The sequence below is a fragment of the Haemorhous mexicanus genome, chromosome 17, assembly GCF_027477595.1.
Source record: "Haemorhous mexicanus isolate bHaeMex1 chromosome 17, bHaeMex1.pri, whole genome shotgun sequence".
NCBI lineage: Eukaryota > Metazoa > Chordata > Aves > Passeriformes > Fringillidae > Haemorhous > Haemorhous mexicanus.
The window spans coordinates 13939923-13965155 of NC_082357.1; the positions used below are offsets into that span (position 1 = coordinate 13939923).

Sequence of the window (25233 nt, forward strand, 5' to 3'; positions counted from 1 at the left end):
GGAATTAATATTCCACTCATAACAACTTAACCTAAAATGATTTGACACACTGTGGTTCCTGTAAATTAACAGTTAAAAGCACATTTTCTATCTAGATTCCATAGGGACACCAGGACATTTTTTCTTCATCTTATCTTTCCTGGCTTGGATTCATGTGGAGTTGTAGGATGATATTCTAAACCATCACAGAGTGTACAGCACAGGGGCTGCCCATTTGGCTCCTGGTGTTAAGTGGTTTGCAGGATAATATTGGGTGCTTGCCATGTTTGGATTGCAGGCAAAATGAGTTTAAACATTAAAATTCTAGATCCATATGGGGCCAATAGGCACCTTGAAGACTTCAGAGCCACAAAAACACTTCTCACCTGTTGACTCCTGGTTTGAAAAAAGAAGAAAAAGCAGCGAAAATGGAATAGTTCTACCTCAAGTATTAGGAGAAGATACTGAATATGAGAGGGAAGGATAATGCTTGACTATGACTACAGTTTTTAATGTGGATTAAAAGATTTTGGCAACAGAAAGAAGTTTTGGGTTTGTTTTTGGTTTGGTTTTTTTTTTTCCCTGACAGTAAATATCTGGAGTTCTCAATGGCTGGATCATAATTTAGCAGGAATAGTCCCTTTTCCACCTCTTTTCCTCCCTTCTTACCAGCTCAGGAATTCTGAGCTGTGGTGCAGGTTCCAGGTGCCAGGAAATCAGGAGGAAGGCAATCAGATGCCTGCTTTGTGCTGATAGATCAGAGACAAGATCCAGTGGAGAACTGGCTGAAGTTTAACAAATCACTTCTTGGGAACCTGAGCCAATTACCTGGAATGGGTTTAATGATTAACACTCAAGGTGAGAAATCAGGGAGCATGCATTAGCTTTGGATGTTGGCTTAAAATGGTCTGAAAGAATTGCAAATTTAGCCTCCTTTGTTAGGGAAGTTGAACAAAATGCAGGTTTCTTGCATAGAACATAGACTGTGTTGATTTGAGGTTGATAATATGCCAAGACTGAGTCACAGAAATTCACAATGGAATTAATTTCAGTACAGGTAAAAACTGACCTGAATTCTGAGTTGCTGCTGGGGGTTTTTTTTCTACTTGAGTGCACCCAGTGATCCAAGGGAGATGATACCACAACACGATTCACAAATATCTCCAATCTGATGAATGGTATCAAATATTATGGTAAAGTATCCCATTCCCAGCTGAGCAAAGTCAGTTCTTTTCACCTGGATCTTACAGAAGCTGAACATCCAGGGTTTTTTACCTGGATGAGATATGAACACTCTGGATGTGGCACACTTCCCTGCTTTTCTTGTATTCCCATCAGTGGATATAGTTGGAAAAATAAAGCATTTGGGCTTAGCTAAAACACTTAACTTGGCTCTCAGATGCAGTTTGAAGACTTTTTGCTGCCAGATTTAAACTTTCACCCCGGAGCTGTTGTTTTTTAAAACTTAGTGTTCCTTGCACCACTAGATAAAGTTGTTGTCATTCCTGCATGATCTCCTGTGCTGCCTCCATGTTTCTCCAGGCTGATAGTTTTATTTTTAAATGAAAAATAAAATATATTTTCATTCCTCTCTTGGGTCACAGCTGCTTATAATTTTGTATGTAAAGAAGTCCGAGGAGATCAGATAAAGGAAGGGAAGCTTGTTGTCAGGACAGAAGGTACAAAAGCAGAGAAAAATGTTACATTCCAAGAGGTCTTTTCATTCTTAAATTGCTCTGCCTGTGATCACCAAGTAGGTATTTTGAATTCCTAAACCAGGAATCTAGATTGATCAAATTTAATAAAATGATATTGTGATTCTTTTAAATTGCTTTTGGTTCTTCCTTGTGAAAAAAAGGGTAGATTTCTACTTGCTGTATATTTTATTTTCCAAGGGTAATAAATTCTGCATGTGTATTAAGCTAAAACTGAAGTTCACTGATTTCATCCCACTCTACCTTCCTGAGAGAAGGGTTGGAGTAGTTTTAGGAAAAGCAGATCCTGAAGTGGGGAGTAGCAGCCATTGCACAGGAGTTCCCTAAAAGAGATGTTCATTGTGAGGAATGTGGGGCATCCTGGCAGGCTTGGCAGTGGCTTAATCCAAAACATCTGGGCATTATTCCTAGGTTGGTAGTTCCCAAACTTTTTATGAATTTGAAGCCTTTTTGTTAGTTTTGTGATGTAAAATATCAACGCAAATACCAGTGCTGAAGTTTGCTATGTTTGCATTCTCATGTTTTACTGTCGTGTTTTTTATGGAATTTTCTGGCCAGGTCTTTCAGTTTGGGATAGAGCTTCATGGCACTTCAGTTTAAAACAAAAAGGATTTAGCCTAACAATGAGGTGAAATTTGTTTCAGTCCCCCCAGTCCTTTGAGGGAGAAAGTTTTGTGTGGACTTTGTCCTTTGGGTGTGGTGTAACTTCAGTCAGTGCAAAGGAATTGCTTGCTTGGGTAGAGTTTCTGCCAGTGAAACAGTCCCTTCAGTGGTTCCTCTGTTCTTCTTCACCTCAAGACAACCAGCATAAGAAAGTTTAAGTGTATTTCAAGGCAAAAAATTCAAATTACATTAACCTGAAACAATTAATTCCCAAACTTTGCTAGTGGTCTCTGCCTGAGCAGCCTTGAGAAACTCCTGCCCCTCCTCTGTGCTGTGGCCAGGCCTGTGGGGCTGCCTTGTCACTGGTGCTTGAGGTAATTTGTCCAAAACCCCCTGCAGTCATTAAAAAGACATTGGAAGTGTTGGCAAATGTACAACTGCATTGTTCCCATAAGTGTGGTGGAGAGAGGATATTTCCTCAAGAGTCCTTAATCAGGTGCTGGGCAATTACAGCTTTAACTCCACCAGTGTTTCTGTGAAACTTTCTGGTCCTTTACACCAGAAATTCCTTCTGCTCTCTTGTTGGTTTAGATCTTGACATCTCTATTTCATTGCTCAGGCATGTAAATCCAGGAAGAAAGGAAAAGTAAGGAATCCTCTGAGCACAGCTATGCCTACATTTTCTGATGGTAAATTGTAACTATTAGTGCTCACAGAGTCCTTTTTATTCAATATTCTGCCAGCCCTGTTCTTTTCTTTAGGGGCCTGTTGGTGGGATGTTTTAAAAGTATGTGGAGAACAATATTTGGGTTTGTGTTTTAAGACCAATATTTTGGATTTTCTACAGCTTTTTTTGTAGAAAACTGTGCAGAAGTGGTAATGCAATAAGTAGTGGAGTAAATATTGTAGAACTCTAATACTCTGTCAGTTGTGATACACCACCCCTGCAGTTGCATAGTTCATTACCAGTCCTCCACCACAGCTCAGAGTCTTGTCTCCTTTTGGAGTATTCTGCTAAAGGGGTTTATTCAGTCCTCTGGGCATCAGGGTGAAATATTCTGGTGTTGGGACATTGCACAAGGTAATGAAAATCCTGAGTTTGTGCCTTTGTAGGAGGTAACAGTCCTTATCCTCTTCCACAAACTGAGTGGTCCAAAGAGGCAAAACAGAAGAATTGAGCACATCAGCAAAATGAAAACTGTTTAAAGTCATTGGGTTTATTGAATAATAGAAGAAGTAACAAGCAGTTGTATAATCATTGAAAAGGTGATTTTAAAAGAGAGGAAGGAGACTGAAAAGCAGCTTGTTACAGACTAAAGGAGAGGGACAGCAAGTTGTGAGGAGGTAGAGGCTGTGAAGGATGGAGGAGATGGGGTTAGAGAGGAACTTTTACCAAAAAACTCACCACAAGCTCTGCCCCACTAACAGGGCAGCACAGAGACTTCACCTGTGTTTGCCTGCTGAGATCCATGGCAGAATTCCTGCTGCATGGCATGTGGTTTGGCTTACTGAGCCCTTCAGAGTAATTCCATGCTGCTTCTTGCAGGCTGCCTAATGTGGTAACAGTTTCCTGTGTTTAAAACAAGTTTCCATTGCAGTAAGGCTATTCTAGTAATGCTATTATCTGGAAATAAAAGGAATTAAAATACAAAATAAATGAAAGCTCTACACTTGAGAGAGAAGGGTGATGTATTTGTTAGCTGTTTGCTGGTGCAGATTGTGTTTTAGTAAGATTTGTTAGTGCTCACAGATTTTTAACTTTGTGTTTTTAACTCTGTGATTGTGGCTTTTTTTCATATCTATGTATTGAAAATCAGCAGTTTACTATGATTACTTTGCACTTTTCCCATGGTATATGTTGGAATAAAATGACATTTCTCAGTTAGCTATTTATTTTGTTTCTTGGCTTTCTTTTGTTTAAGGTTGTGCAAGAAAAATATTTTTAACATTGGTCAGTGTTCATTTGTTTATTCTGAAAGGGTGTGTGAAATGAAAAATTGAGACAGAAGTAACCTGTGGCATAAACTACCCTGGAAAACCTTTCCCCTGGAGAAATAGCTTTGAATTTGCTGTGCTGTCTTCTGTTGGAGCCTTCATCTGTATTTTAACTAGGTTCTTCCTAATTATTTTAATGGCCTTGAAGAGAAATGGCTGAAGTCTTAGCAAAAGGCAGTTCAAATTCATATATGAACTCTTACAGGGCTGGTTCTGTGTGCATTGTAGTCAGTCACTGTCCTGATGCCTCTTGGTAACTCAGGTGTTTGAAGGGTAAATTGTGGGTTACAAACAGCCTGAAGGCAGCTGATGCTTTGTTGTCCTGCACAGTTTTCTTGCTGTGCCAGAAGCAACTGAATAACTCACACCGAAACTGGAAAAATGTTTGGGTTTTTCTCTTTTTGTTTTTCCCCTTCCAGATTCTAAGGTAGAGATTTTTCTTCTTTTGTGGACTGCTTGGAAGAAGGAGTGCCTGACTTGGAAGCCTGCTTTAAAATGCCTTCTGGTTTATGAACTCACATCTTTTTTCCTCCTCCCCAACTTCCCTTCTGTTTTGCAGCCATAGACCTTTTGTATGGGGGTATATACTGCTTTATGTGTCAAGATTACATATACGACAAAGACATGGAACAAATTGCCAAAGAAGAACAACGAAAAGCTTGGAAATTACAAGGTTTGGTTTTCCTGCCTGAATTTCTTGTTTCTGTTTTTAATCATACCTGTCCCTCCCATTTGTTCAGTGGCAAAAAAACACTAAGGGGAAGAAAGAGCTCTTTAGAGAGAGTAGTACAGCCATGGGAGAGAGATGTTCTTCGTTTCCAGGAGTCAGACTGTGGGTTTAACAAGTGCACCACACCTAATTGTAGCAAAAATATTTTATCTTTAATTGAAAAAAAACCACAGAAATATCTACCATTAATCCTGCAAAACTTGCATAATATCAAAAGTTAGATCTGTATTAGGTAGAGAATTTAATAGTCTGCTCCTTTAGGCTTATTTACATGGTACAGGCAATAAATCTGTTCCCCTCACATGAAATGCCACCCTTGTGTATGATTTTTTTTTTAACTTTTTTTTTAAATAGATCATGCCAGCTTACTTACACACCTGTGCTTTCAGGGTACACGCACAGTATCTATGTAGAAATATTTACACACAAATATATGTACACACATTTGTTTTATTCAGTTTGCTTTCCCTAATTTTTTCTTTTTTAGCCTTCACCCCAACAGTGGTTTCTCACTACCAGTGTACAATGACAGGTAAGAGGCGTGGGCTGGCGACGCACCTCACTAACAAGCGTCCCTTTGCTGATTATCCTGCCATTTTAGACATGAATCACAGTTAAGAATGCCAGTTTTATCGTGCAAATCGTTTTCCTCTTGTTTGGATATGTTCCAGTGATTGAATAATTGCAGCAGACTTGATTTCATATGCTCTTTCCTTGATAGAATTCCTCCAAAACAAACCTTTTCTCTTTTTTTTTTTGTTTTTGTTTTTGTTTTGGTTTTCTTGTTTGGAAAGGAAATATCATTTATTCTAAACTGAGTAGTTTGTAAGCATCAGTTTTAAAAGCTTGTCATCTTCCATTTCCAGTGGCCTCTTGGGGGTTATGTTTTCTTAAAGTGGGAAAGTCTGTATTTGAAGACAGATGACTTCTGTCTAGTAATGTCTCTTCTGGAATCCATGGCATCCTGTTTCAATGTGACAGCCTTAGTCAGGGCTGATATGACTTCAAACCATTCTTAACCTCATTTCCAATTTTAAAAATAGCAGCTAACATCGTATTAACGAGAGCTTTTCTGCTGGCTCAAAAGATAGCTGCCTTCACTTGGTTCCTACTACAGATCCCAGTCTGCTTCCTGCTTGTTCCCTCTTTGAGGGAAGGGAGTCAGAGGAAAGGAGGATAGTGAGTCCTAGAACAAAGAAATACACCTTAAAGTCTTTTAGCGCAAAGCACTGGTTTTCAAAGCAAGACAAAATGGGAATAGGTTTAAAAACCTTTTATTCAAGATCTGCACCTATTCTGGAAACTCCTTCAATCTGTATTTGGGGCACCAAATGAATCAGCTGCAACAACAACAGATCTTCATTATTCCATGGAAGAGAAAACCTCCCCAGTTCCTTACTTTTAAATATGCAGATTTAAAGAGTAATGTCTTTGTTACATTGTCTTTATCAATTTATACACTTGTGCCTTGTGGACTGAGATGCAGCCACTTAGTCCTGCCATGGACATCAGCCTGCTGTAGTTTGTATTCCAGGGAATTACAGCTACAAGATTACAGCTACAAGATTGTTCCACTGGTCATCTTGAACCACACAGTTGTGTAGAGAAGGTCAAAGAATCACCCAAAGGAACTGCCAGGCAGGAAGCCTCTGTGCTGATTACCTGACTGTTAAATGGCACATTAAATATATATACACAAATGTATATTTGTGTGAGTCTGCACATTCCATCTTCTGTCCCTGAAGAACTAATCTGGAGTGACCAGTAAACACAGAAAATCCAGGAATAGACAACAACACTTCAAATTACTGGGGTCTGCAATGTAGACTTTTTTTCTTTAAAGTCATGGCATAGGTTCTTTTTTATGTCTTTTTATTATGAAACCACGTGTTTCCTCAAAAAATTATCTAAGGAATGAGAAATGTACATGGGAGAAAATAATGAAGAGCTATGTCTGGGTTTTTTCCTTCTCTCTCTGTTGTTCCAATCTCTGTGCTCCCTTCCTCTTGTTATCTGAAAGATCCCTTCTTGCTCCAAACTGAATGTCAAGAGGAGCACCAGCCCCAAACTCAGTGTCTTGGGTTTATATTGCTACCACAGAGTTACTTTACCTCAGATCTTGTTGCCAACTTTAAGAACTTCAGAAGTGAATCCAGTCTGCAGAAACTGATTGGCTTAAAAACTGAATGATAAATGCAGAAATGTTCAAATTTCTCTCCACAGTGCTTGGAAGGGTCTTAGTTTATACTTTAATAGTTTATACTTTAATAGATGCTCACATAACAACATGATGCCTGGAGAAAAAAAAAAAAAAACTTTAAGAAAACCCCCAAATATCATGAGATTCATTTCATACTCCTGTAGTATTAACTCCCAGTGTGCTGAGTTCCCCAGTTCAGCTGTAGTTCAGGGTTATCTGGTGTAACTCTGAATGTTGCAACTTGGCCAGTATTTTTTCCTTTGGTATTGGATATTAATAACAGGGGAGGTGAGAATACACAGAGCCCTTTGTTCTAATTAACGTCTGAATTTTTGGGAGAGGAAAAATTGGAATTTGCTTGAGTTTAGCAAAGTAAACAATGATTGAAAAATTGTGACTTTTATAAACCTGAGCCTTCATTGCCTTTTCCTTCACTCATCCCTATGCTCCCGATGAATTCTCAGAGAAATGCCAATTTGAGTATTTCACCCAATAAAATAATTTCTTAAATGGAGATTTCACGTGCTGACATGAATCTCTGACTATTTTATAGCAGCAGTTTTAAAATTACTAATTTTCACTTCTCTAACACTACTTTCCTTTAATTGTAAATGGTGACCTGTGCATGGTTTGCAAATCTTTGTTTAAGGTAGTTTATATTGGAGTTTTTGGCATGCTTGTGAGTGTTATTAAACCTTTTTATTAAACCTCTTTCCTTCTTTGTCTTTTGGTTTTTTGTTTTTTTTTTTGCTGTAGTTTTTCATTTTCAAACATCAAACAATTCCTAATACATGGCTCTGCCTTTTCCAAATTTTCAAGAGTAATATAACCTCAGCATTCCTGCTAAGTTATATAGCTGGAATGGAACACGTTTTCATTTCTGTGTCTGACTTAACTTGTGCTCCTTCTAACAAGAGGCTTCTGCAGGAATGTTTTCTGTCTGGTTTGCTCTGTTTGTGGCATTAATTGCACATGGTGTTTTGTTTCCTTTCATTTCTTTTAAATTGAAAAAATATTTCATTCACCCAGAATCCTTTAAAGTAATCCAGTCTGTCATGTTCAACCTTACTTAGAGTTGCTCTTGTGACATGCTTTAGTCCCATCCTCTACAGTATTTAAACCATATAATTATATATAGATATATATAAAAATATATGAATAGTGCTGCTGATATATGTGGAGCTATTGCATGCCTAAAGTGCACATGTGTTTCCAGGTATGAATTTTGTTGTATTTGACTTAAACCAGGATTTAAACATACCCAAGGGGGTATTTTTAAATTATTATCTGGGTTCATCACACTGACTGGCTGTGTTTGGCCATGTTTTACCTGTAATGAACCCAAACACAGGAATTTACAGCTGCACAATGCAATTGCTGCTACTAACATGGTGTTACCAATGAATTTATATAAATTCCTAAGGGAGCATTACAAATATGACCAGGGTTGCTGGAGACATCCAGTGCCAAACCTGTTGGAAGCCAATGTTCCATCCCTGTGAAGTGTCCATCTGTGCATCTCCAAAGGGTCTCTGCAGACGTGCAGTGTGTCCAAAGCATTGCAGCTGTGTTATCTCATCAGTCTCAGTCATTCCCTGCCTTTTCTGTTTTCCTGGGTGTGTAACTTGATGCTGAACCTTGGATAAAGGAAAGGGATTCTGGTATTGTTCCTTAAGTTCCTTGCATAATCTGTTGTTGAATCAAATAAAGTGAGAGATGGGTGTATTTGTGTAAATAAGAATTCTCTAGTCCTTGAGAATCTAAAAATGAGACCTCCTGTTACTAGAACCTGGAGGGTCAGTAGTAACTATGAATTGAACATTTTTGGGAGGGTAGTTTCTGACAAGCATATCTATTTCTGAAAATGAAGATCAAAGAGCTATTAAAATTTAATGTATATTATGCAGAATGTGTAAGCCTCCAGCTATATTTTTCTACTATCCTTTTCATATGTATGATTTATAATTTATTTTCTGTAGCAAAGTGCTGCTTCTGCTCCATGCATTCTGTGAAAAATAACTCTTAATTGACTTTAATTCTCAGATTTAGAGTAGACTGCTTGCCATCCTATAATTCTTTATTTTTAGTGCCAAGATGCCTTTGTGACTCACAATAATTGACCTTGCACAGCAATTTCTGTGCTACATAGAAAGCTGCAGCAGTATTGAGCTGGTCAGCACCTGAGTCTTCACTCTTGTGTTTTCTTGTATCAGGTTTACCCTGAACACAGCTCTGTGCTGGTTTCAAATCTGGTCTCCATACTACTGACCTGACTCATTTCTACTGCACTTTCCTTTGAGCAAAAAAATCTTCTGGAAATGCAGTGTTGGTCTTCAGAAAGAATGATGACAGATTTTTGCTCATGAGAAAGGGTAGTTTAATATTTGGAGAGTTTTGACTGGTTGGTGGAGGGAGGGTGGTGTTTAAACCTACTACTAATTTCATTTTTAGATAACATTAGATATGTCAACAAAGTGAATGTCAAAAATTAAAACTTGTCTAATCCTTCATTAATAGTATAAGGAGAGGTCATTCTGTGTAATAGCATATACATGTAGTAACTGTTCAGTATATTGAATTATTAAATTCTCCTGTTCTCTAAAGATTATCTGTCCATTAAGTTGGATCAGTTTAGATTTATTTAATAACTTGGCAAGTTCATCAATGCTGGTTGTGTCATTTCACCTCCTCTGAGCACAAAGAAATGTATTTTTGAGTAATAGCAAGTTTATTCTTGTGCTGGAATTTCCTTTTTTTAACTGAAAGGAGGATTATAATCCAATAATGGAACGTTTATTGGCCTAACTGTTCTTTATAAGTAAAGAAGGACCTTTGTTTTCTTATGTTAGTTCTTCTTTGTTCAAAAATTTGGTGATACCTTTTCAAACCATATTTTTTGAGAAGGGGTAAAAAGCAGTCAGTGTCCTTAACTTGTGCATAAATTGAATCTAACCTAATGGACAGCACGTTGAAAGTTTTGACTTGAACAGAATTTTTAATCCTTGTACTAAAGAACTTCCTGAAACTTTGTTTTCATCTGCTTAGGCATTGGAGAGAAGTATTCAACATGGGAGCCGACCAAGAGAGAGTTAGAATTGCTACGACACAACCCCAAGCGAAGAAAAATAACCACAAACTGCACCATAGGTGAGTTCCAGAAATCCCTTCTGGAGCCAAATTGTCACTGATTTGTATGTTCAAAATTCTGTGCTGTTTTTCCAGTGGTGATTGTAGTGGATTTCTGTAAGCTTTAGAATAACAAAGTCAGTTTATTTTACATTACCTTTTTCTTGCTGTGGAAGGATATCTGCTCTGTCACTGCAGGTACTGCTGATGATTGAGCTGTGTAACAGCTACAAAACACAATCCTGGTTTTTTTTACAACATGCTTGTAATGAGAAATCACTGATACTATCTCAACTCAGCCTGCATCATAGATCCCATGTGAAGGGAAATCCTGTAGTTGGTGCAATCTTAACCAAAGCAGTCTATTGGTAAATCTGGTTTAGCAGAAGTGGCACATTCCTACTTCACGTTTTACACTCTAAATGGGATCTCTTTAATTTCATATGAGCTCTGAAAAGTGATTTTATTTCTCCAGTCGTGTCAAATAGCAGGTTTGAAATGCATCTCAGAGGTTTAATGCTTAAGAGTTCAGTGGTCTGGAGCAAAGAATTCTCTGAAATGTGTGCATCTGCTTCTGGCTGGAAGTATTTGGGTAAAGGTGATAAAAATTAACAGTTCTTCCAGTGTTTTCCCTGCTGTTTTTAGGTTGGGTAGCAGGGGGTTAAAATTAGCTCCCTGACAAGCTCTAATTAAGATTATTGGGCATTTTCCTATGCTGTTAAATGCACAATAACATTTTAATGGTGAGGTTTGGAAAAAAATGGTTAATGGTACATGATTGTTAATTGTACAAGCTTGAAGGTGTAGCCATAGACATTGCAAGTAGAAAACTGAATTTTTTTCCACAGTTTTAAGGCTCTGTACTGTTTCATGGAACATGTCATGCTTTCAGCACGTTTGCATTTGTCAAAATACACTGAACATACTTTCTAAGGCTTTCTAATGTCATGTTTGTAATGCAATAAGTCATTTAATCCAAAGTATGTGTTTATTTATGTGGAAAAAATGGACTGAGAAGCACAGAGTAAGTTGAAAATGTATATAAAATGGTAATTCTAAAGAACCTATATTTTCGCTGTCGTGGGACAGGGAAGACAGTTGGAAAAACATCTGGACTTTGGAAACTTTAAACAGCCTAGGAAAAATTAACTAAGCAAAGATTGCTTGCATCATGTTCACATTGGGATTTGTGTTCTGAGAAACTCCAGTATATTTTGTAAAGAACATTACAAATTAGTAAAGATAATAGAGCTGGGGAGGGGGGGAAGAGGTTTGATAGAATTTTGAAGGTTACCATGACCTTTGTGAAGAATTGAAGCACATTTCAGTGTTTCTCTTTGCAATCAGAAGGAATGCTCTGCCTGCTCTTGGAGGATTTGGAATCTTTCAGGCTGTTTAAAAAGGCCGTGTCTGGTGGCGTGAAATCTCATCTGCGGCTGCCTGGGCGGGGGAGCTCCGGGAGCACGGGGACAAGGCAGTCACTGATCTCTTCACTTCTGCAGGCCTGCTTTTAAGAGTTCTCCTACTGAGCCCTGGAGCTGCCTGTGTGCTGAGATTTAGAAAGTAAAGAAAAAAAATCAAAGCACCCAGGAGCCATAATGCAGTTTTGGGCTGCAGTTAAAAGCAGAAGACTTGCTTTCTTTTACAAAAATGCATTGGGGGTTTAACTCAAGGAAGAAAAGACCTGCCATTGTCCTTGAGCCTTTTCTCTTCACCTAACCTGCTGCTAAATATAAATCTGCTTCAGAGTCTTTTTGCCTTCTCTCCCTTCACTTTGACTTGTCTGTTTGCAGTTTCAGATCAGTGAAGAGCCTATTTGCAGACTGAAATGCTGCAGTAGCTGGACACTCTCGTTTCTCTCTTTTTCTAATACTCAGTTCTTTTGACATCAGGTTTTTATCAATCCCATAGCAGGTATTAGTGAATCCAGTTTATCTTCTGAGGTGGGTAAATGGCTCAGAGAATAGGCATGATGTCCAGTTTTATTGGTTCTGGAAATGAAAATGATGCTGATAACAGACTCTTGTGTAAACAGAAGTGCTCAACAGATGTGCAGCGCCTATCAGAGATGGTTAAAACATAACCAGCTGCCTTTTATGCATAAAATCTTCTTTTCAAAACTGTTTTAAGAGGAGGGCCAGGGGGAGATTTGTGGCTTTCTATGATACCCCCAGAGATGCACAGATATCACTTGGGAGTGGAACGTTTCACTGCTCTGCCATGACCTGGAATGGTGGTTGTGCCAACATTTGTTTCAGCACTTGTGTAAGACAATTTATCAGTGTTACAACTAAAATACAAGGGACAACAGACTGAAACCTGGGCAGGTGTGGCCTTGAAAGGATGTACACAACTTGTATTTGAAGGATCTGCATATGCTTTTGAGCCCTGACAATAAAATACATTAAACTTGAGGTTATTCCTATTTAAAACACACTTAGGTGGTACAATATGATTGTTGCAGTTGCCTGTCACGTCTGTATTACGTGCATGACACTCATTTAGGTGGATGTTTACTTTATGGCTGAACATTCTGGGTACATGAAGGGAATTTTTTTATCCCAGATTTGTAGCAGTCTCATGGTGCTTCTCAAAACAGCTGGATGTGTCTGCTGCTTTTTGAGCTGTTTGAACTTTTGTACAGCTGCAGGATCTTTTGTCTTTGATCAGCACCATGAATTAAAACTGAAGAATACTCAGACTTGAGATGAATTTCTTATAATGGAGACTTGAACTGGTAGTTCAAGGAAATAATGTGCAAAACTCACAGCTTTTGATTTTTCTACTTGAGTGACAATTTGAAACCTACTGAAGAAGAAACTTCTTGTTCACATCCTCAGAAAAAAAGAGGAAAAAAACTTAACAGAAATCCATAATTTTTCCTTGATGCTCTTTAAAATGCTGTGTGTTTCCATCTCGTAGATACTTTTTCCATCTAGTAAGAAGATAGTGCAGGTAACTTGACTTGAATCTCTATTTTGCCACTGAGCAAATTGCTCTTGCAATGAGAACTCACACTGGGCACTTCTGCAGGCTGTGGAAACTGTGCTGATTCCTGTCTTTTGGGGTGTACAGGGCTGTTCCTAATATTGCACATAAGTCCCTTGAAAGTGACTTGGAACACACTGTTAACCAAGTGGAAATGTTGAGTTGTCTTACAGGCAAAAAGCCATGATGAGAAATCCTTGCAGTGTGGATTTTGTGTGGGACATTGCATGTTCTGGTGTCCTGACTTGACATTTTGATGGAGCTTCTGTATTTCAGGAGATTCAGGAGGAATGTCACGTCCACTCAGACCAAAAACGTGCTCTGTGGAAGCTGTGTCAGCTCAAGACATTCTCAGACCTTTTTCTACCTCCAACACTTGAATGTTGATTTTTTTCATTGTGTTGCCACAGCTTTTTCCACAGATCAGATTGAAGGGATGGCATATTGTGGGGAACATAGAAATTTCCCAAGTTATTTTATTTTGCTCTCAGCAGCAGGACTGAGTAGTGTTCTGGACTATGCAATATTCATAGAAAAGCTCATCTTGATTTTGGCTTGAAACTGATGTTTCGGCATCCCATAAACACAAAAACTTTTACATGGAAAATTAGGTAAGACTTAACAGCTATTAAATTAGATTCCAACATTGTAAAAGAAAAAAATCTAATTTTTTCAGTCTCCTCTTGTCTGTAAAGTGGCCTCCCTGTGCAAGGGAGGGATGGGACAAAGCTCCACATTCACAAGCAAATTATTTGTTAGGGGGTTGAACCAGAAGTGATACAATATCTTTTGGGAACTATTTTCCAAGCTCATCTTGCTCTGCTGTCGTTAATACCCCCAGCAGATCCATTCTCCTGAGTATATGAAATATTAGCTTGGGATCAGCTGCTCTCTGATTAGCATATGAAGTGACTCTGTGGCTAAAGATGGGTGTATTAACAATAGGCAGAATGAGACTCCCAATGCACATGGGTAATTAGCAGGAGCCACCCGGGATTCCCATTTGCAGGGTTGCAAAAAGGCAGAGGGGAGACAAACCTTTCCAGGAGACTGAGCAAATCCTCTTCACCAGGAGTGATGGGATGGAAAGGTGGCAAAACCAAAACTGCCTGGGATTAGGAGGTGGGTTTTGCAGCTGCAGTGCTGAGCAGCCTGATGGGCCAAAGAGCATCAGTGGAATGAATATTGCAGAACTCCCGTGTGAAGGTGGCAAGGGAAGAGGAACAGTGACCTGGAAAATATTTCTGTTCACTAGACAAGCCAGCAGAAGCATTTTTGCTTCTCTGACTTGGAAGTGTTGAAGGCTGCATTAGTACTTGGATGTTTTTTGTGAATGTAACAGCACTCAGGTGTGCTTTTTCTCCTTGGATGGCACTTAAGGTAGCTCAAGTGGAAAAGTGGAATGAAAAATATGGTTTGGTACAGCACCACATTTTTAGCTAGGGCTTTAAATTTAAATTACTGATTTGTAAGCAGTAGTACTTTGATATTTGAAGTTATGACTGCACAAAGTGCATCCTGAATGGAAATCTCTGATTCTTAAATTCCTTTAGATTGCTGTGTGATGAAGGAAAGAAAACCACCTTTAAGACTACTCAGGTGAATGTTTCCTCTTTGGCTTTATTTATATTAACTTCATTATTAAAATTGTTTTCTTGATGAAAAATTGTTTCTTAAAAGGTTGGATTGGTAAAATCAAAAAAAGAAATGATCCCTTCATATCAATAGGGAGAGCCTTCTGTATCTGTTTTACTTTGTCACAAGCTTAGCATGTCTGACCATTGGACCCAGTTGGGTAATACATTTCTTAGGTCTAAAATTGATAAAGCTGATCCTAAAAATAAATTTAAAAAGCTCTCTCCTCTTAAAGCTCCCAGGGAATTCTAAGAAAAATTAGAAGGATGTGAATATTTTAAGAATTCTAAAACACAAGTAGCAATTTGCTCTCTGAAGTTTGTCGAGCTGTACTTTCAGAAAATCTTGTTAAACTTGCTAAACTTAGCTCTTTATCAATATAAAATAGAAGCTTTCCTCTGCAAAAGGCTTTGTGAGGAGAAATTCCAGATTGGATGCTGCAGTTGTCTTTTTGTGTATTGACTGTCTGGGAACTTGTCACCTGGTTTTCCAAAGCTGGTGCCAGGAAGCAATTTGCATCACTGCAGTAATGTCTCTGTGTGTGGTTTATCTGCACAGCAGCTGATTATCTGTGATTTAATTGTTCCTGGATAAGATTAGGAACATCAGAGTTATCAGTGAAGTCCCTGAAGCATTTTCCTGCTTAGAGTGAGCAAACTTTTGTTGTAGAAACTTTTGTTAGACAAAAATCAGTCAGCATCTGAAGAGCTGACTGATGAACACCACTTCCTTAGAATGCATTGTTGCCACCAGGCCAGCTCCAGTGAGGAATGAGGGGATCTTGTTCTGATCTTGTTACCTCAATATTTGTTTGAATTTTAGACCCTCTTTCAGGAAAATCAGGAGCTGATGCCATTCAGTATATGAGCTGTCCTGTTGATATTTTCATTTCACATCAGGTAAAACCCCTGCAGACTGTACAAATTGTATGTGAAATCAGCAAATTGCAGTTGGGGTTCAATTTTTCTGTTATCCTGTCTTGGAAAATTGCCATTCCTACTTGCATAGAAAATTCTTTAATTTTGTTACTCTAGGTGGCTCTTGGGGATTGGAGGAAAAGGAAGATATCCTGTGTGTGTTTGCACAGTGGGAAATTCCTTAGAAGACAAGGTTGTTGATCCAAGGCTTGGATCATATTCCAGACTTTTAAATGAAACCTGATTTTCCTGCTCTGGACTTTTTAGAAGTGGATCTATGGTTGTTACTAATCCAGACACATTATTTTTAGTTTACAGACAGTGTTTTGATTTGATTTTCCTAAACTGTGCTCTGCACTTCTTCAGGTGAAACTTCACCACTTAAATCCAGTTAAATAAAAAGCACCCAAAAAATCCCTTCTTTTTCTTTCCCCTCATAGATGCTGATTTCAAGTGTAAAATGTTTGCTGACTCAATTATTTGTTGGACCTCTTTCTCTACTGGTAGTTAATTTTTTTCCTGTGCTGTGTTTTCTTCACTAAGTCATTATGTAAACTTCAGTATGCAGTCAAAACAGCAGCCTTTCAATAAAAAATGCAGTCGGTATCAGTGACTTTGTCATCTGTTTGAATGGGTTTTTATCAGAATCTGGAAAACCCAACAGCAGCACTTAGCCAGAATCTCATTATGGCCCTCTGAACCAGCTACCTTATTTAGATGAGGTATTAGTTGTTACAGATAGGGAAGCTGAGAATTAGCCCATGGAGCTGCAGTGGTTATAGAAGAGTGCCTGTTGTCTTTCCATGGGCAGAGCTGTGTCCTTAGCATGAGAATCTTCATTTTCTTATGTTTAAAAAATCATAGAATCACAGAATGGGTTGGGTTGGAAGGGACCTTAAAGTTCATCCAGTTCCCTGTCCTGCTGTGGGCAGGGACACCTTCCACTATCCCAGGTTGCTCCAAGCCACGTCCAGCCTGGCCTTGGACGTTTGGAGGGATGGGACACCTACAGATCTCTTTAGCCAACAATTTGGAATAAGCCTTGATTCACCCACTGTATTTTCACCTGATTAACTCGGTGTCAGCACAGCAAGCGTGGCGTTTTCAACAAGGCCAATCATCCCCATCTCAGTTTTGTTCTTTTGTGGATTGCTTTTGGATTATATTTACTCTGACCTTCCATTCTGCTCTTTCCTGTCTGCTTCTAGAGTTGGCTTTATGTGGCCAGAAGGTAGATGCAGAATATACTGCAAGCAGGAATATGCATAAACAGCATGTGGCATGGTTTGTGTGTTGTGGATTGTTGGACGAGCTCTGTGCCAGTTCATCAACAATAATTTGTGCATATTAATATATTTGGATGCATTTAATTTCATTGGCACTTAGCCTGCTCCTTAAGTTATTAATTTGTGAAATCTGTTTGGAGGAAGGGTAAGAACTTGTAGGCAGCATATGGTGTGATATTGGGGGGAAAGGACGGCTGCGGGTGTGAATTTTATTTTGTCAGTTTGGTGGGAGTACCTCTTGTTCTTTATGGGTGCCATCTGCACAAGGCTCTCTCTGCAAGGCTTGTGCTTGCTGAGCTTTTAACTTTGGCTGCTTTGGGGGAGGGCAAAGAGAATATTTTATTCTGTGCCACCTTTTGAAGTGTTTTGTTTTGTGTAAAGGCTTTTCTTTTGCCAGGGGAAAACACCTTGAAGGGTCTACAGTTTAACTGGCTGTTAAAGGCCGGTGTCATACAGCTCTGGATCCATCATTCAGGCATTTTCACAAACATATTTCTTTGCCTGCTACTGTTACTTTTTTGATGCTGAATGTCTTCTGTCTATTTTTCCTGACCTTCCAGCAATTACGAGAATAATCATTATTTTCATGCTCTGGTTCTTAGGACTTCAATTTCTTGAACTTTATAAGGTCTGTGAGACAGGGCAGCTCCTTGTTGCTTTGACAGCTTTTCCATAGCTTTATTCAACTTCTTTAAATTTGTTCAGCTTTGTATATCTGAGTATACAACAAGCACCACAGTTGAGAGGTCTCTGGCTTCAGCAGTAAATGAAGGCATTTTGTTCAGTTCATATACTTAAATGTGACATTTCATGTTGTTCTTTCTGCTTTTCCAGGAATAGGTGCCTTTTTGTTTCTGAAGCTTTTGTTGTGACATGCTTCCACATCTCCAGTGGAATGAATGCCAGGGGGTTGGAATTTTGAGATCTCTTAAGCTCCCTTCCAACCCAAACCATTCTAGGATTCTCTGATTCTGTCTTTCTCCTCCAGCCAATTGATCTTCATATTTTACAGAGATCATATAATGCTTTGATATTTAATAATAGATTTGATTATGTGGTTATTTCCAGTGACACGTTTCCTTCTCCTCTGCATACATACCCCAGTGCTTGCTCAATGCTCAGAGATCCTGACAGAGATTGGATCAGGTTGAAGCACAACAGGCAAAATTTGTTCAGTGAGTCTTGATATGCCAGGACAGGAATTCAGAGAAGTTTGGTTCAAGTTCTACTGCAGAACTTAATGTCTTTTTCAGCTTTCTTCATTTCAGCTGAGAGAATCAGAGAGATAGTTGCTGTGGATGATTACATGCTGTGTAGGTTTCTGGGTTTGAGAACATGCTGCATTGGTTTCTTCCTGACACCTGAGAGAGAAAAACAATTTCACAATGCAGATGGTCAATAAAAATGCTGAAATACAAAATTACAGATATAAAAACTGGCATTTTCCAGGATCTTGAAAGGGAAAAAAAAAGGCCTTTATTGAGAGGGTCCTCATCTTGTGAGATGACTTTTCCTAAAGGTTCCAGACTACTCTCGCACAATGCAGAGATTGTTTCCTTTAACACCCCTTTTCCTTTCCCCTACATTTATTTTAAACTTAAGCTTGCTGTGGGATAGATAGAAAAAAAATAAAAACAGTGGTAACCCAGTATCTTGGACAAGTTGTCTCCTTCCTCATTTTTTTAGCTTTTGTAAAGCTGTTGCTGTTTGCAGCATTACATTCATTCTGATTCAGAAGCTCTAGCATTAGGGGAGCTTATTTGAAGCTCTTATTGTATGTGTATCTTCCATGTTAATGTTGCTGCAGTTCGTAGTTTGTTTACAAAGATGAGACCTTGGAGCACTTCAGAACACAAGAGGCATTTCAGAGAATATTGCAGAATATCATCACTGAGCAGATTTAAGAACAATTCAGAAAAACATTTGTCAGGAATAACACAGGTACTGTTAATTCTGCATTGAGGTATAGGGACAGATCAGGTGACATCTCAAGAACTTGTACAGCTGTTTCCTGTGATTTCAGTGGAAGATTCAATGCACTTTTCAGTGGCTTGGTCAAAACCCCTCACTTTATTTTGTTTTGGAAACACGTTTCCTAATTTAAATTCAGAGGGAAGAGATACTTGCAGTCCCTTGTCTTGCTTGAAACAGCTTCTCTATTTACACAGGCCATATGAAAAATTAACCTTAAGGGGTTTGTTTGTTTGTATTGCCAGATATTTTAGGATTGCTGACTCATTTTACCAAGCTGAGGGTGTGCACACAGGAGCCAATTGCCACCAAATCAGAAGGAGGAGAACTTAAAGGACATCAAGTGCTCCTGTCCTGTCTGTGTGCTTGGTCTGAATCTGGGCATGCAGCCACTGCAAAGTAGTGACAGGCTGTAACCTCACAGCCCACACCATCCAAGGTGATCACTTGCCTTGTGTGAAGTGCTCTTAGCCTGGAGAAACAGGAATAAAACCAATCCTAACTGAGCAGTAGCCCTCTGAGAATCAGGAACACGGTGCTTGCGCACTGCTGAACACACAGAGCAACCTCAGGAAATGAAATCTCAGCGAGTGTGCCCTGAGGCAGGGAATGGGAACTCCTCTGGGCAGTGGAAAAGGCTCCTGTTTTGGCATCACCAGTTTGGGAACTGGCACAAAGATATACATGTTGGAAGTAGAGTATAGAGAGTACTTTGTGTGTCTGGCACACTGTGCACACTCAGGAGTCATTTCTGGCTCGGAGGTTTCATCTGTGCAGTAATGATATAAAATGATACACTTGGTGTTGGCTCATACTCTTGGTAACTTGTTTGATGTGTTTGCTCCAACCATGTCACTTGCCCTTAGGTTCTTCCAACAATATGTGTCCAAGTAGGATGTGTGGAAAGGCCAAGCTGTTGCTCTGGGGAAGAATCTGTAGTCAAGCCATCTTTGGTAGTCATTGCTTAGAGATGTCATTTTCCTCCTAAATCTGGCAAAGGACAACCTTTCTTGAATCTCATCTCCATTCGTTGCTTGTTATTTCTGTGTCATTGCAAGAAATTCCTTGTTTAAATAAGTTACAAACACGTATCTCCTATGCTGAACCCTGGGTCCAGTGTTGTGCCAATGTTATGGAGTTGATTTTAATTGAAGTTGCAGCACAATACAGGGACTCCATTGAGCTCCTCCAGAATTGATTTTTAACTTTCTTGTTAGGTGCAAACTTAAGTTTTCCTTGACACACAGTAGCATGTGTGACACAAAGGTAATGAATACTAGACCCCCTGGATCTCATTGCATTATCCTGTGACTCTTCTTTTGCATTACTAAATGGAGAGAGTGATGCATTGAGCCACAAATGCAAGAGCCCATGCACAGAATACCTATGCAGTCTAAAAATAACATTGAGGAGAGTTAGCAGCCCTCATTCCAGCAGCAGTTGTTACCTGTTCTCCAACCTTGTCTGAGTGGCAGGAGGGCAGGTAATTTTGGTTTCCAGAGCCATGAGGTTGAGTAGGGATCCAGGGATGAGGGCTGCTCACTGCTCAGCCTGTACCTTTTAGCCACCTGCCTGCTTTGGGAGTTTGTTACAGGAGAGGGGGTCAGGGGTGGCTGCTTTTGGGAGGTGCTGACAGTTCCTGCATCCCTCTCTTGTTCTAACACTGTCTGTGTGTCCTGGCCTGCTGAGAGCTGGGTGATGCTGTTCAGAGACTCCTTGCTGTGTGCAGGGGGTGAGTGCAGTTCCTCCTTTCCATGACCACTTCTGCAGTTGGCATCAGGTGGGCTGAGCTGTCTGTGAAATGCCCTCACCTTCCCCTTCCTGCCAGAGCTGGTCTGTGTGCTTGGTACCAACTGTAATACCAGTCTGAATGGCTGAGCAGTCTCAGGGTGAGACACAGGGAAGGATAACAAACACCTCTCCTGAGTTAGGTGCACTGGGCTGACAGCTGCCTTTGGAACCACTCCAACTCAGAGTCCCAGTCTCCCTCATTGCAGTGTTTTCTAACTGAGACAATTATTTTTAATATCTAATTAAATTTTACTTCTTCTGAGCTCAGTCTTTTTTTATTATAGCTTTGGTAGGTCACAAGAGTTAATTACAGTCCTCATTGTAGTGGCCTGTAACATTCTTGAAAATTGTCAGCCTGGCTGTTCCTCCACCAACACTATCTGGTTTTAATTAATTAACTCAACCAGTGGATTTTTCAGTTGTTTCTCCAGTCTCAAATATTACTTCCGTACAAATTTTTACTCATGTTCTTGACTTTGCATAATTTCTTTTTAAAATGGGTGCTCAATTCCAGATATCATGCAGCTGAGGTTTACCTGTCACCAGAGCAGAATGACTTCCAGGCCTTCTCCTATTCCTGTTAAGTTCCAAAATGCTGTTTGTAGAAGAACTACAGCTCAAGATTAAGTTGTTGAGGCTGAGTTACTGAAGCCATTGCTCCTTATTTTGTGTTTGTCTGCTTAATTTTTCCTTGTTTTCTACTTCACAATCGTTTTTATTGAATTTAATTGATTTCAGATAGTTTCTCTCCTTTAACAAGTTGCTCTTGAGTTATTGTTTTTGTCTTCCAATTACATTTGCACTGTCCTGATGTGGTTTGTCCCTTCTCTAAGTGTGTATTATGTGATGTCACTGAAGCTATTGAATAAGAATAGTGAATGCAATCAATTCCCTGTCAGCTAAGAGGGGTGGGGGCAAACTGAATGCTGGAAAAACATTTTTGGTGTCTCAGTAAGGGCTGTTGTTTCCATGTGGTGTGGGTGAGCTAGGTCCTCTTCATAGATGTACTAGAAAATGCATTGATCTCTGCTGCTGAACTGCTGCAAATCTCACTGTGTATCTCTCCTGGCAATATAATGTAGGTGTGTTGTTGCCATTTGGCAACTTTTCAGGGGTTTATGGATATTTTAATGGAGGAAAAAGAATAAAAAAAATTCACTTTTGAATGGCAATTCTAACACGACATAAAGAATAAATCTGGAAAGTCTCCTAGGAATGCTGAGGTCACTCCAGAACTGCCCAGTTGCACACAAATATGCCAGAAATTGTCCAAAAAAAGACTTGAAGTTGCCCTGTGAGCCTGACTAAAGTATTTGAACATGCTTTTAAGCGTTGGATTTAAATCAAAACACATAAGGTAAGATTTTTCTTACAGACTAGGAGATGTGAACGGCTGTGGTGTTTTGTTTATTTTGAACCACTTAAAATCTGGAAGGTGGGAAATTACCTCTCTTTTAAAAAACAAAACCACCCTTGGTCAGGAACGAGTACCTTAAGAAAAGTAAGTACATGCCAAGCACCTGGTTGAGGTGCCAGCCTGCATTCAGTGCTGGGACACATTCCCCTTTTGGGTCTGGGCTGTCAGCTGCTCAGGTAGAGTGTGAATTGTGTCTGGATCACTCCTTTAAAAGGACTGCCTAAGCCGGTTTTGCCTCGGGGTAGAGCTGTGTTAACAGTGCAACAGGTCAGTAATGAGGATGAATTCCTCCAACTCTGTACAGCGGTGACACACCAAGACTGAGAACTTTGGGGTTTGATGATTCAGCCTTATAAACAGTCCTTGTCTTCTGGTGCTGCTGATACATCCAAGGAGGAATAATGACTATATTGTTTTCTCTCTACAGTCAATGGTTTGGGAATACATGTGCCACTCATGGCATATCCTTCTTCTCCCCAGTGTAGCAGCTCCTGTAGTTGGACTCCAGAGTTCTCAACCAGATACAAACTCATGGACAGTTTCCTTTTGCACACATAAGCAAATTTTTTGCTATTGAGCAATCTGTTACTTCAATAGCAATAGAAAAAATGCAGTGATCCAGAAACTTTTAGCTGGAAATGAGAAAGTTAAAGATGGGGTTTCATTTAAAATTCAAATACTTCTTTTTCCTATAATGACTTTTTTTTTTTTCATTCCAGAAGGCCTTTTCTGATTTATTTGCCTTTCTGCTGTGTAGGGGTGGCTAAACTTGTAGATTTTGATGCAGTGCACAATGAAGTGTATCTAAAATAGTCCTATAATTTTTTTTCTCTCTGTTTACAGGAGTTATTTTTCATAGTCTTATGCTGCCTGCTTCCGGACTCAGTGTCTTCTGTATTATCAGGGCTTTTAGATGAAGGGGCTGGTTTTTATTTCATTCCTGTCAGTGACAAATGAAAATACTTACTTATAGTTAAAACAGGAAAAATAAATCCAGATTTCTATAATAATATTATCTAAATACAATGTCCTCTGTCATCCTCTCAGCCTCCCAAAACTGCAGCATTCAACATGGCTTGTGAATCTTGATATGCACACACATATATATGATACTCAAAAAATAGTTTTAGATAATGGAGTGATACAGTGAAATATTCATGTATAGAATATAACATATCTGGAAAAAATTGAAAAAATGTATTGCAGATCTCGTTTTCTAAATTAAGATGTATTGCTCTAGAACTCTATTCTGACTTGTGATTTCAAAGGCTTAGCTTAAAAGTTGGGTAGAGCAGAAGAGTGAGTGAAGCTCTCCAGGTTGTGCCTGTTGGTGATGGAATAGCTCGGGGTGAGAGGGGATGGGTGGTGCTGGTGAAACAGCTCAGGGAAGGTGGTTTGTATCCAGAGGGATTTACAGTGATTCAAACTGAGCAGTGACCGACCTGGCAGCCCTGAATAGCTGGAGAAAGGGACTCAAGTCAGAAGAATAAAAAAGAGGGAGCCATGAGCATGTTTTCACCTGGTTCAGCAGTAACCCAACAAGGGAAGATTATTGCCCTGAGTGTTCATCTTCAGTTCTTTGATCTGTCATGTAATCCCTTGCTTGGTGTTGCTGTCAAAACTACTCTCAAAAAAAAGATCTACTGATGAACCAATATTTTCCTTCCTCTTCTCCCTCCCAAGATGATTTTTTTTTTTTGTTTTTGGATAGATTGCGTGTTCTGTGTTTGCTGAATGTAGTTGAATTGTTTAGTTAGTTTTTAAGATCATGTGCTTGAAATTTCTTCATTTAATTTGGCTGTGACAAAAGTTTCTGTAGCTTTTTCTTAAACAGTTGTCAAAACAATTTAATGCCCAAATGTGTTATTGGTAAATTTGTAAAAAATGTTCTGTAAGAAGGTCTGAAGAGAAAGTTATAATTCATTTGCCTCAGTGTTCCTGCTTCTGTAGTTACTGTGGGTTTCAGTCCCTGAGAAAGGATGCTTAGCTGGAGTGTTGGGGAATAAATTAACCAAAACTGCATGGTTGGGGCTTTTTTGGTCACTCACATGATCATTGGTGTCACAGAATGTGATGAGTTTTCCTGTGTAGACTTGTAATTTCACATATCTGTATACTGCTGCTTTCTGAAATGAGTATTTTTGTATTAACATTTCAGAAGGGATTAGCTTTGGAAAATAATTGCTGTCACTAACCCCATTAGCAAAACTGCTGCTCCTGGCATGCAGGTGGAGCAGCAGCTCTGGGTCTCACTGGGCCAGTGTTTGTGGCAGCTCCATTCAGGTCGTGTGTGATATGTTCTACACCTGAAACCTGAGAGCTGAGAGAGAATTTTGTTGTAGTTTTAGGTGCTGGGAAGTAGGGTGGTCTTCTTCTGATACACTTTCAGAATGATGCTCTTAAATGTTGTCGCCAGTTCTTGTTGGATGGACACAGGATGAATACCCAAAATTATTCTAGAAATCTTCACTGCTGTGCTGCACTGTTTGTTTCCAAATGTGATGTTGAACTGTCTTTAAATATTTCAGTGAGCTCTTCCTCAGCTTGCACTGACTTGTGACACTGTCTGGTGGAGCTGCAGGGAAGCATCAACACCAGATGGGGAGCTGGGGGTAGGGGACAAGGATTGCTCTAAGGTGTTGCCAACCTGGGCTTTGTGTAGAGAGGATCTCAGGCTGGCTGTGCTTTGGTGCATCTGAATCTCCTGGTTGTCTCACCAAGGTGCACTGTCCAGTGACTGCAGCCCTTCCTTGCAGAACCTTCATTCCACTCAATCCCAGGTTTCTGCATGGGAACATTGTTCAGACTGCTTTGTTTGCTGTCTTTCCAGTCCCAGCCTGAAGCCTGGGTTTAGAGGCAAACAGAACCTCCTCCATGAGG

The 25233-nt window shown here is 39.5% G+C and overlaps 1 protein-coding gene and 1 long non-coding RNA gene across 3 annotated transcripts in view; both read left to right on the forward strand.

Moving 5' to 3' along the window:
• USP22 (ubiquitin specific peptidase 22) overlaps positions 1–25233 on the forward strand; it is an 89813-nt gene that overhangs the window by 36095 nt on the left and 28485 nt on the right. Inside the window, exons 3-5 of one of the 2 annotated variants that reach the window (XM_059862014.1) lie at positions 4852–4965; positions 5510–5554; positions 10268–10369. In XM_059862014.1, the coding sequence (XP_059717997.1) occupies positions 4852–4965; positions 5510–5554; positions 10268–10369 (261 nt within the window). The remainder of the gene's footprint in view (positions 1–4851; positions 4966–5509; positions 5555–10267; positions 10370–25233) is intronic. The other variant, XM_059862015.1, reaches the window with a different exon arrangement.
• Positions 11760–23830, forward strand: LOC132335456 (uncharacterized). The gene is made up of 2 exons (XR_009488666.1): positions 11760–14935; positions 16006–23830. It is a non-coding gene; the product is annotated as an uncharacterized LOC132335456 (long non-coding RNA).